This window comes from Durio zibethinus, chromosome 10 (genome assembly GCF_047325235.1).
Source record: "Durio zibethinus cultivar Kanyao isolate XHJ-2024 chromosome 10, ASM4732523v1, whole genome shotgun sequence".
Taxonomy (NCBI): domain Eukaryota; kingdom Viridiplantae; phylum Streptophyta; class Magnoliopsida; order Malvales; family Malvaceae; genus Durio; species Durio zibethinus.
The window spans coordinates 6,912,463-6,924,329 of record NC_143171.1 but is presented as its reverse complement, the minus strand read 5'-3'; the positions used below and the strand labels follow the sequence as shown (position 1 = coordinate 6,924,329).

Below are 11,867 nucleotides of genomic sequence, written 5' to 3'. Positions count from 1 at the left end.
ACTAATCTTTCTCCCATAAATCAATTTGGCATGAAATTTCTCTGGTTTTTGCATCTTTGGATTAATTATAAAAAATCTATTTTCTAATTAAATTCAACTTTGACTAGCCTGCCAACCATGCCTAAGTTGAAAGTTTTTAATTTTATTTGACCAAGAACTAAATAGATAGGTCTGATTTGGCCATTGTTTTAGCACAATGGAAAAGCATATTTAAACTTGACAGTGCTTTTCAGACATGATTACATATATATATATATATATATATATTCATGTCCTGAATGAGATCAAAATATTAATCTTGGTAATTTTTATCGTTTAAGATTAAGGGATTGCTACAAAATCAGAAACATCGTGAAGATGGGTTACTACTCATAATTTTTTTTGCTAATTGATAATTGATGTAGCCACTCTACGGTGGTATATTAATTTTATTAGGCAAATGTGTAAAAGTCCTTTCAAAAAGCAAATGGAAAATTTCTCATCTGATTGTGCAATTAAGAATTAGCACATAGAAAGTTAAGGAGATAATAAAATCTTCAAAATCAGAGCAGTAAACGCGTTATCTTCTTTTCAACGTTGATTTATTTTGACTTTATAAGGAATAAAATAAGGAGTTTTGTTTTTAGCTTTTTCTTTATCTTTTAGTAGATACAGGGAAGCTCCTGTCTGATTCCCATAATTTTCCGTCTTTCTCTCTTTCTTTCAATAATGTTTTGCCGGAGGTGTTTTGTTATTTTCCATCAACTGGCAGAACACCACAAGTTCTTTTAATTCAGTATGCTAGTTATAGTCAACATCATTTCACGATTAAAGATAACCGATTACCAACACTTTATGACCTGACTCAATTTTTATTATATTGTTAAATTTAATAAATAATTATGAATAATATTTTAAAATTTATTAATTAAATAAACAGATAATAAACAAAACAAAGTTAATTTATGTTTAATTCGTTTACCATGCTATTCATAACAAAATACAAGCTATAAAATGTTGGAAAATCTTCCACAACAGCAATTAAAATTTTTGGAGCTTCAAGCTATGGAAGTTACAGACTTACAGACGAGTAACCTTGGAAACATAGTCAGCCGCGTTTTGTCACCAACCAAATATATATAATACTGATCTGTTTAATGTAATCTGGAAGAAATCAAAGGCTCCAGAAGGAGAATTGAGTTTCTGATAGTCTAATTACTTTGCCTGCGTGTCAATATCTCTCTGCATGAAAATATATGCAATGTTTTAACAATGGGGGGTAAAGATAAACTCCTAGGGATTTATAAACTCTCAGTTTAAAGATTCACAATCAACTTATCAAGCTGTGTATCTAACAAGATCTAACATGGGCTAACATGGATGGAACCGACTGACATAATGTGTGGGTTTGAATATTTATAAAACTGAAATCCTGTCTCATTGACAGGTGCTTCCATGTTAGAAGAAAAAGAGAGAATCAGGGAATGAAGGGGCAAAGCAGAAGCCATGACAACTCATCAAAATGAACTAAGTCGACAAAGAAATTCAATTTCGAAAGAGCATGGTTGCATTTTACTCTACAATTCTTTTTTTTTATATGTCGATCAAATTATATTGTTATTGGTCACTTCATATTGAAGATTATAACATGTGGTGGCTTCCTTTATTTTGTAACTTGATTTCTATTTCTATTCAATCTCACCTCACTCTAATAACCACTTGAGCTTTGCCCAATTTATTTTGATTTTTTGTTTCCTTATTTTTAATGTTATTGATATTTAGGGATTAGGAGAAAGAGAAATTAATAAATTAGTATTTTTTAAAATAAAAGAGGTTGTGGTCTAAATATGAAAAAGATATTGCAAATATTGATATTCCAACTCTATTAAATATTACATCTTAAAAATGATTATATAAACTAATTTAATTAAAAATCGACGTTCAAACGTGTAATATATTTTTAGTATAAGCTTTTTATAATCTTGTTGAAATAAAGGGCACCAAGCGATGAAGAATAGACTAATGCTAAGCAGCCCAGTTTTTTGTGGCCTAAGTCATTTCATATGGCCCAATTTAAAAAATATGGGGAGCTGACAAATTGACAAATTTTTTTGGCCCAAATCTTCTTTCCAAGGTCTTCCTAGTTCCTACGGAAACATAAGCTTATACTGGCAAGATAGGTAGGGGAAGTTCTACTTCAAAAATACGAAATTTATTTTGACATATATTCTTTCAGTAAAAAATAATTGCTCAATTAGTTACATTTTTTAAATTTTATAAATAAAAAATTTATCATTCATTAGGGCACACTATCAATTAATTATTGAAAAGTTATAAAATTTGAAACCTAATTTTCTAGCCATTAATTAGGAAATATCACTTTTTAAGCACATTCTTAAAAAGCTACAAAGCAATTAAGAAATAAAAAAAAAATCTGAAATTCATTTCAGTTTAAGTATTAGATATTTGTGCAAAGTTAATAGTTAATGGTGGAATATTATTTTACTTACCAACATATTAAAATATTATAAGTCATTGAACATTTTTATACTGGTTTATTTTATGTATTTATAAGTAATTTATCAAATAACTTTTAAGTACTGAACCTTGATCATCTATTAAACAACCAATAAATATATCAATTCTACTTATATATATATAGTAATTTATAAAAATATCTTACATTAGATTTTTTTTTAACCTTTTGTTATTTTGAATGAAATTAATGATTTAATTTCCTATGAGATTGGAGTAGAACCACAGAAGAAAACATGTAAGAAAAAACTAAAAGTTGTTATGTAATGGACTCTCTAGTGAATAATATAAAATATGTTATTATCAACATCTGTTGGTCTAAGTAGTAAGGAGTTTAATTTTTCTTAAGTAAAGTTTTGATTTCGAATATTGTAAATAGAAAAAACATGCTTGGGAGAGTTTGTTCCCTTATAAAATTTGATCCATCTCAACTCTGAATTAATTAAGGCTTAAAATGACTACCAGACACTGAAAAATCGTTGACAAAAAAAATATATGTTATTTATTTATTATTTACAAGAAAAAAGAAACGTTCAATGACGTTCTAAATTTCAATATGATTAAAATAAAAATAACCTTGTTAAGGAAAACAAAATTTTTTGTTTAATTCATTCCCAAACCTTTTAACCTCTAATATTCCACGTCATCATACTTTTATCATGTAACATATCCATTATCCACGTTAAAGTTGAACAAAATGTTATCTTTCATATATAATTGAGTAATAAAAATAAAAAGTTTCAAAAAGTTAGGTGACTAAAAAGATATAATATATTCTAAATTTTGTTGTTAAAAAAATAATTTTTTTGAAGATGTTAACATAATAAATTTCTTTAATTTTTTTGGATAAGTAATAATAAATTGCTTTTAATCAAACAAATAATTAATAATCCATGTCTAGGTCTTGGAGTCGCACGAGCTTCAAACTTGAATTTCAATTCGTAACAAGTGGTATTAGAATCAATTTTGAAAGTACTAGCTATGTGTCACCGAAGATGGTGAGTCTTCATTGGAGTGATGGAAGATATCATGATTTTAGAGATGAGTCATAAATTCACATCGACTATATATTAGAATTGATCATGAGATATAAAAGTTCATACTAATTTTTTTTTTGAGACGTTTTTTATAAAATAAAATCGTGAGATAAAAAAAAAACCGAAGTAAATAATATATTATAATGATATAAATTATGACAATTAAATTAATTTGAGACATCGAATCTATACTTAAATTTTAAAATGGTACGAACTTAAAAATTAAATATCCATCCGTGACAAGTACCTCATTAGAACTTTAAGGATGCCAACTGGCTGGCACATTAGTCACCTTTTGGGTGATACTAATGCCGCAGAATGGATGATCCAAGTTTCAATCTGTGTTCGATGCCCACTGGAATAAAAGTAGATGTTTATCCGTCAGTCCACTTCCCCTTATATACCAATCAACAAAAGGGAAGAATTGAAAGGTAGGAAAATAAAGTAGAAAAGGTTATCCAAAAGAGATGGTTAGCATTAACGTCTTATCCTTAATACTACGTACTATTATTCTATGTAAATTGGGTTTAATCTTTATCTAAATAGCTTGATTTAACAATAAATAATTTAGTTGTTCAAAATTACCCAAACATGTAAAGAGGAGTGTTCACGAGAGTAATCGACAAAAAGGAAAGTTAGAGAAATATTCAAATTTGATTTTTGAAAGAAAAAGTAAATTAGATATATACATGCATATGTACAATATTATTAAATCAAATATTAAAACGTAACTTCAATTTTAAATTTCGGTTCTAAAGTTTGTAAGAGTAAATTACGCGTTAGGCATGCAATGGCCTACTAATTTCCTCTTCCAGGAGCCAAATAACGACATGGTCGGGTCTATTCTAGACTAGAAAGCACTAACTTGCCTAAGTTTGTTAGGCAAAGGTGTCTTTGGTCAATTTTTTTTTATTTGATGGAAAGGGATTTGAGTCTTTTTCTTATATTAAGTCGAATGTTTAAGTGCTAATTGACAACTAGAATTTTGTTCGGTCGTGACACTTTTCATATTCAAGTATTGATCACGAAGAAAATAATTAAATGGATGGAAAAAGACTATGATCTAATATTGAAAGGAGTTAATAATAGCAAACGTAAATATATATATAAAAAAATAAAACCTTTATAAGTTTATATTTGTTTTGAGTGAATTAGATAATAGTATTTAAAAAAAATTAATTTTAAATTTAAAAAATATATTCAATATTAATTTTTTATAAAATATTACTGAGAACATTAAATATAAATCTTCATTCTAACAAACTGATAACTGACAGATAGGTTACTATTATTATTATTATTATTATTATTATTATATTTTTTCTTTTGTAAATGGGCCCCTTTAGGAAGCTGCCATGCACTTTCCTTCCACCAACATTATACGTTTATATCAAAATTTCATTTTCTATCCTTCTCTGCGAGAAAGCATTGTATGATCAGACAAAAAGGCTTTCATGGCCGGCTTTTGCCTTCTTTATTTAAGCTGTTCAATCTTGCTGACTTCCCTTTGAAACAAACTTATATTTATTATGGAAACTGCTAAAATTTTCAAGTCTTCTAAATGGTTCTCTAACAAGAGCGTCCTTCGTTTAAACCTTCACCGACGTCGATCCAAGTGTAGCTCAACGTCCTTGAGCTATCCTGCATCATCACCAGAGTCTCCTCAAACACCTAATAAAAGAACGAAAAGGGCCGAAGACGAGATGAGAGAAGTTTTTCGCTATTTTGATGGAGATGGTGATGGAAAAATCTCTGCCCTTGAACTTAGGGCTTACTTTGGATCCATTGGAGAGTACATGTCTCATGAAGATGCTCAAGGGGTGATCAATGATCTAGACTCGGACGGCGATAGCATGTTGGACTATCAAGATTTCTTGAAGCTAATGAAAAGAGAAGCATGCAATGATGATGATCTGAAGAAAGCGTTTGAGATGTTTGAATTAGAGAAAGGTTCAGGGTGCATAACTCCCAAAGGATTGCAAAAGATGTTGAATCGCCTTGGGGATGCAAAATCTTATGATGAGTGTGTTGCCATGATTCAGGCATATGATACCGATGGTAATGGGGTCCTTGATTTTCATGAGTTTCACCGAATGATGGCTTAATTCGATAGTGGTCATGTCTTTATTTAATTTGTATAATTAAACAATATTAATGAGACTGCTAGCTATACTAAGAGTTGTACCATTTGTTTTTTTTTTTTTTTTGCTACGAACTGATGTAGTAATCACACGATGTCATCTTAATAAATCATGTCTAATATCATTTTTTTTAGATAAGTACATTTTTATTTATTTAAATAAGCAGATCCATGAATTTTTTTTTTTTGAAAGTTTTCACTTATAATATATAAAAAATTATCATGAATTTACCAATTCGAAAAAGGTGTTCAAGAAAAAAATTTAGGATGTCCAAAATTTTTTTAAAATTTTCTATTTTCCAATATTTAGGGGTGCCTATAAACACACTATCTTTTCAGATCCGCTACTGCAAAGAAACAACATATATAAAATGCTACAAATAATAAGTATAATATTAATATTCACTCCTTTTTTGGAAACCTTGAGTTCGAAATCATTGAAAGAATACAAGAAAATAATTTTTCTTGAATTCGTTACATTTTATATAGATAACTTAAATCGATCCGAGAAAAGAATGTATTGGATGAAGTTTAAAAACCCCAAAAATTACTCATTGAAATTTGGTATGCTATTTAGTTGCAATATCATTTTATTAAAAAAAAAAAAAAAAGAAAAACTTGTATATCTCTCTGTATATGTACCACTGATCATTAGTTTCCGAGGGGCAATATTTGCATAAACGATCAATGCACAAGAACCTTTGCATCTTTTTCCTTCTAGAGCAAAAGCAAACGTTTAGGCCTAATCATACAGCAATTGTAATAATTAATATTGGCCCGCAACCTTTCATTATATTTTGGAGAGATTTGGAAATTAATAAAGAATAATCTGGCTTTTGTAGAATATTTTTGATAATTATTCTTCTCTTTGTTCTTAGACAATGTGAGGTTGCTAATTAAGTTGCACTTAGATGAGAAATTAAGAGCTTAAATTCTCGTTTTTGAATGGTCTAGAGAACCCCATCATGCCATTTGCAAAAACCCTTAATGCTGAAGCAAAGATTTGTCAAATACTCCTATAGCAGAAAGAAATAAAAGCAAGGCAAAGGCCTACTAGTAATATCTTTAACGTTAAGAAAGAAAACTAGACAAGCTTGTTGATCAAACCAAGCATTAATGCACATTGATCTTTGTCTCTTTTTCTAAGGAAAAATGATTGACTAGTTGAGCCAGACTCATGGACAACCCGTGAGATTAAAATGGCTTCAAATTAAACCCAGAAATTTAGGCAATTACCATAGCACATTTTGAACTAATTAGTTCAATCAAATATCATGATTAGTTCCAAACTGATGTGATCTGATCAGCAATGTTGAATCTGTAACTGCAAACATTATTTCCAATATTTTATCCAAATAAACCACGTTGAATCGTCTGATAATAGTCATTTTGGTATTTGTTTGTTGTTGCGTTTAACACAAGAGACACCATAGAGTTTCATTATATGAAAAAATAGGAAGGAAATGTGTACATTTTCTTCTTTATCATTGTGAAAGTCGTGTGTAAAGTGTAGCACGGAGAGGAAAGTGAAAGAATTGGGAAAAAAAAAATGAGAAAAGGAAAGTGATTGCATTTCTCCTATGAGTTTCCAACTGCAATTTTTAAATGCCCATGGGTTGGCATGTACATATCTTGGTGGCTTGATGGTGGAATCATGTTTTTTAAGGCTTTATGTTTAATGTACCATCAATATATAAATTTTATATATTGTTAGTGAATTGAATGATAACATCTTATTAATAAAATGAATCAAATGATGTTATTTTATTTGTTAGTTTCATTTACATCAGTAAAAGCAAAATCAATTATCAAATTATCCATATAAAATACAACAATTTAACATAGTTATTTAGCTCAATTGACTTATATTCACGAATGAAAAAAAAATTCACTAATTATAAAAAATTTCAAATACATCAACAAATTAAACACTCATAATCAATTAATATCCATAGACTTTTTCAATATTCTCTACTCTTGTAAAGTATTCTCAATTAAAACAAATACATACTCATATGCACATATACACCATACTTACGTGAATCATCTTATTTTTCTCTACTCTACTCAAACATAAACACTTATAAAGACGTTAATATCTTATAGTCCTGTGAGATGCCTATCCAATAAAATTTTATAATTTTCTTACATTTTTCTTATATTTAACCTTTTTGAGACTCCACATATTTGTAAGTATACAAACTTGTCTATAAAGAAATTTTCTCTTAAATTTTTTTGTGCAAGTCTTTTTATCTATTAAATAATATTTGATTAATTTTAAATAAATTTTTTATAAGATTTGAATCACTATTTATAACATCTGAGTAAGTTTTTTTTTCAAAATTATTTTTTATATATTTATTTTAAGGAATGATATTTATTCATTAATAAATAATTATTATTTAATTTATTAAAGGCATATAAAATTTATACGCTGACAATACAATAAATATAAAATTTTTTAATAAAAAAAATTATTCATTTTTTTTCTTGAAAGGTTAGGAAACCTTGACTTTTAATACTCTTTGTCAACTAGCTTTTAAAAGACCATGTAATTGACGAAAACACAAATTCATATAAGAGATTCTAAATGATGTAAATTAGTACGATGAAAGCTAAGATCATAGAAATTAATTTTATCAATAATTATATGATCTATTAGTTAAATATATAATTTTAATTTTAATAATCAAAATTTAATTTTAACAATCAAAATCACTTTTGAATTTTATCGAATTGTTGGCATTTTAAATGAACTTTTCGTGTCAATGGTAGAAGACAATGATTTGTCACTTGTAATTTTAATTAATGCATAAATACGAAATTATGTACCTATCATCAAAATGAAAAAGTTGGAGTTAAAGATTTTATTATTGCGATGAGATTGGTGACCCGTTCAGACCTTTTTTTTTCTTTGCCTTAAGAATATGACCCATTCCGACCTGTCCTATTCTCCAACTTTAAAACAAAAAATTATAGTTGACGTTAATATGATCCCATAGAGCATAAGGTAATAATAGTTAGAATGAAATCAGATTTAATCTAATTTTTTTAGATAATATATAAAATTTTAAAATTTAATTTAAATTTAAATCAAATTTTTTATAATTTAATTTGAATTTTGATTCAGTTTATTAATTTTAAATTTTATTTTTATATAGTATTGTAATATAATTTTTAATATATTTAAATAAGTTTAAGTATAAAATAATTATTTTTATTTTATAAAAATATAAAAATTAATAAAAATATATAATTTGATTTAGTTTAATTTTTTCTAATTTTTTATTTTTGTAATTAAAAATTCAATCCAAATATAATAAAAATCAAACTAAAAATAATTGATTTAAATCAAATCAAATATTATAATTTTAAGTCAATATTTTAAATTTTTTCTCACCCGCAACTGAGCTTGGATTTTTGTGTCAGCCTTGTTTTTGAATCTATAGATTTTAACTTAAAAAAAAAAAAAACAAAAACCGATTGTAGTTTTGGTTGATAAAAATTGGACTCGGAGACCGATAAGTTAAAAAAAAAAAAAAAAAAAAAAAAAAACACCACCGAAAGGCAAGATAGTGGGCCGTTAGAGCTAAATCTGTCTGTAAGTAATTTCCTTTGTCCCTTTCCCTATGTTTGATGCTGTGGGCTACCCATTGTTTGCAGCTTCCTTCTTTACAAAGCTTTAAAATGAATTTTCCTTCTTTCTTTCGTTTTTTAATTTTTTTTCTACAAAAATGGAATTTACAATCCAGATAGTATGGGAATTCCACTGTACAAGGAACAACATCTGCCAGCGATCAAATATCCAAGGGCTGCATATCTGCCACGTAGCAAATGCTGTAAGAACCCCGTGAGTAGACAAGTTGGGTTTTGGATATTCGGACCCTTGAACCATGATGCCAAAAGCAAAAGCCGACAAGCGACAAAGCCAACAACGTATTTGATATTTCCAAACTCAGTGGAAAAACAAGACAGGAGCTTTAGTGGAAGGATTCTTTGAAAGTTTTGATTAACATTAAAGGAAAAAATGGAAACTTTAGGATTGGCAGAGATGCAGATGGAAGTGGACTCTAGTTTTGCAAATTCGGATGTTGGATCCACTCAGGCTCGATCTGCTTTTCAATGGGGTGGCACCATTTTTGCCTTGTGAGTCAACCCAGTTCTTTGCTTTCTTAATTATGTTTTCTTTACATGTTATTGCATTGATTGTCTTCTTTTTTTAGATTTTAGATGAAAACTCCTTTTGGGTTGCTTTTTCATGTTAGAGATGAATGGTTATGTAGGTGAATTAATGAGTTTTCTTTGTTTTTGGCTGTAGCCAATAGCCAATGGTAACTTTAAATGGATCAAAGTAATGTAAATTTGGGTGATATTCTCCTTACCCAGAAATGCTGGCGATCCCTTTTTTCTGTGTTTAAATTTAAAACTTCTCGATAAAAGGTTAGGTTTTGAAGGCTTTAGGGGTGCTGACTTAGTGGGAAAGGGTGGTTTAGACGTTTGGTATCAGAATCTGATGCGGTGTAGAACAAATGAGCAGAAAAGAGATAGTAGGAGATAAAAGAGACATAATTCACCAGAAAGAGAAAACTGACACTGGCATTCAACCTTATTTTGTTAACAAATTTTGTTGGAAAACTTTTATATTCTCTGTTCTAAATTGGTCCAAGTGTCTCCTGCTGCCTATAAGACTGACTCCAAATATGTAAAACAACCTAGGAGGACTCATAATCTAATTCTATCTATAGGAGGACTCGTAACTGGGAATAATTGACCAACACAAGAATCAAACTCTTCCGGATATGAATCCATTTAAGTCAGTTTGACTCCAGAAACTTGAAAAATGCTCTAACAAACTAAACCTGGAGAGTTACTGAAAAAGGACTAAACAATCTCCTAAATAATACGAGAAATAGTGGTTAGATTTTGTCTTTCTTGTGCCTATTGTTGCCTTATCATTCGATTATGCTTATTCATGTGTTTGCATGCTTGGATAAGAAAGTAGTATGCCTAAATACCTGAATAACATTCTTCATTCAAAACATTCTTTTTTCATGGTTTCCGTTTTCCATAAGAAGGCTTAAGTTCCATCAGTGAGCCATTTCTAGGCTTGTGTGTGAACAAACACTCGTACTGCTGTTTAAGATGTTTCCTTATTCAAACATTTGTATATCATTTGTTTTCCATACAGATTTTTATTACTCATGAACCGAACAGGACGGAGATCACATATGCAGACAAACCTCCTAGTATTATATCTTTTTGCTAGTTTCCCAACCGTAATCTTCAAAATCTTAAGGTGCTTGTGCATGTTCAATGTTTATCTCAGTTGATTAGCTTCTGCTTTGTAGTGTTATAATTTTTTAAAATTTCTAAACGAATGATGCAGAGGGCAATTTGGTTACTGGGTTGCATTTCTTGCTGTTGCTTCAAACCTTTTTTTTCCCCAAACCTTTCCAGGTTAGAAGAGTTTAACCAATTAGTTGTTATTACCTGTGGCGTAATAATATGCCTGTTTCACATCTCCGTACTGATAATGATTTTCTGTTGGTTGTATGTAACAGTTTCTCGTTTTATCCTATTTGTAATTATCCCTGATTGGCTGGCAGATAGATTGCGAGACGACATTGTACCTGGCATCTTGTGTCTCATAATTGCAATTTTAGTTATCCTAACAGAAATTCGTGGAATTGGAGGATTGGAGAATTGTCAATGTAAATGTCATTGCTTTGGTTACTGGTTTGGTGTAGCTTGCTTATTTTTCTTTACAATCTGGTATCTTGCTACTTAAAAGAATTGAAAAGTATCATTGGGAGAACATTTTTTTACTTAATCTTGAACTTGGTTATAGCTCCAAAATGAGAAAGAATTATTTCAACCAATTGGCCTGGGAGTATCAGCTACTTAATTCTGGACAATATTTTTTTTTGATACTTAACCTGTGATTTGAACTTTGATCACTGAAATTAAGAGTTCAATATTCTACCAACAGGTCACGATACTGTTGGCAATTATGGACAATATTGCTTCTACTCTGTTATATATATGCTTTTTCCATACGTAGCCTTGCTAGAAAAAGAAAAACGTTTCTTAACAGAAGAAAAGATGGGATTCTTGAAGCATAGCAGCTAGTTTTACTCTTTACCAACCTAAGATGTTATACACTAGTATTTGCAAAA

At 29.1% G+C, this 11,867-nt stretch overlaps 1 protein-coding gene and 1 pseudogene across 3 annotated transcripts; both read left to right on the top strand.

Annotated features, from left to right (window-relative positions):
• The first annotated feature begins 4,856 nt into the window (after positions 1-4,856).
• On the top strand, positions 4,857-5,830 carry LOC111292012 (putative calcium-binding protein CML41 pseudogene; annotated as a pseudogene). The gene has a single exon (XR_016345692.1). The product of XR_016345692.1 is annotated as a putative calcium-binding protein CML41 pseudogene (transcript).
• A 3,545-nt stretch (positions 5,831-9,375) lies between these two features.
• LOC111291833 (cold-regulated 413 plasma membrane protein 1-like) lies at positions 9,376-11,570 on the top strand. 2 transcript variants are annotated; one of them, XM_022883902.2, is made up of 4 exons: positions 9,376-9,837; positions 10,880-10,987; positions 11,078-11,148; positions 11,298-11,570. In XM_022883902.2, exons 1-4 carry the CDS (start codon positions 9,719-9,721, stop codon positions 11,477-11,479), a joined length of 480 nt encoding a protein of 159 aa, XP_022739637.2. In that variant the 5' UTR covers positions 9,376-9,718; the 3' UTR covers positions 11,480-11,570. The 2 variants fall into 2 exon arrangements, with proteins under 2 accessions (XP_022739637.2, XP_022739636.2); XM_022883901.2 differs by having other exon boundaries at positions 9,397-9,837; positions 11,253-11,570.
• Positions 11,571-11,867: the final 297 nt, after the last annotated feature.

What these genes read in the sequence shown, in the direction of transcription:
- LOC111291833 (XM_022883901.2), top strand. Translation starts at nt 9,719, where the DNA reads ATGGAAACTTTAGGATTGGCAGAGATGCAGATGGAAGTGGACTCTAGT. An exon ending in GGTGGCACCATTTTTGCCTT is followed by an intron (nt 9,838 to 10,879) that starts GTGAGTCAACCC and finishes TTTTCCATACAG; the next exon opens with ATTTTTATTACTCATGAACC. An exon ending in TTTTCCCCAAACCTTTCCAG is followed by an intron (nt 11,149 to 11,252) that starts GTTAGAAGAGTT and finishes TGTATGTAACAG; the next exon opens with TTTCTCGTTTTATCCTATTT.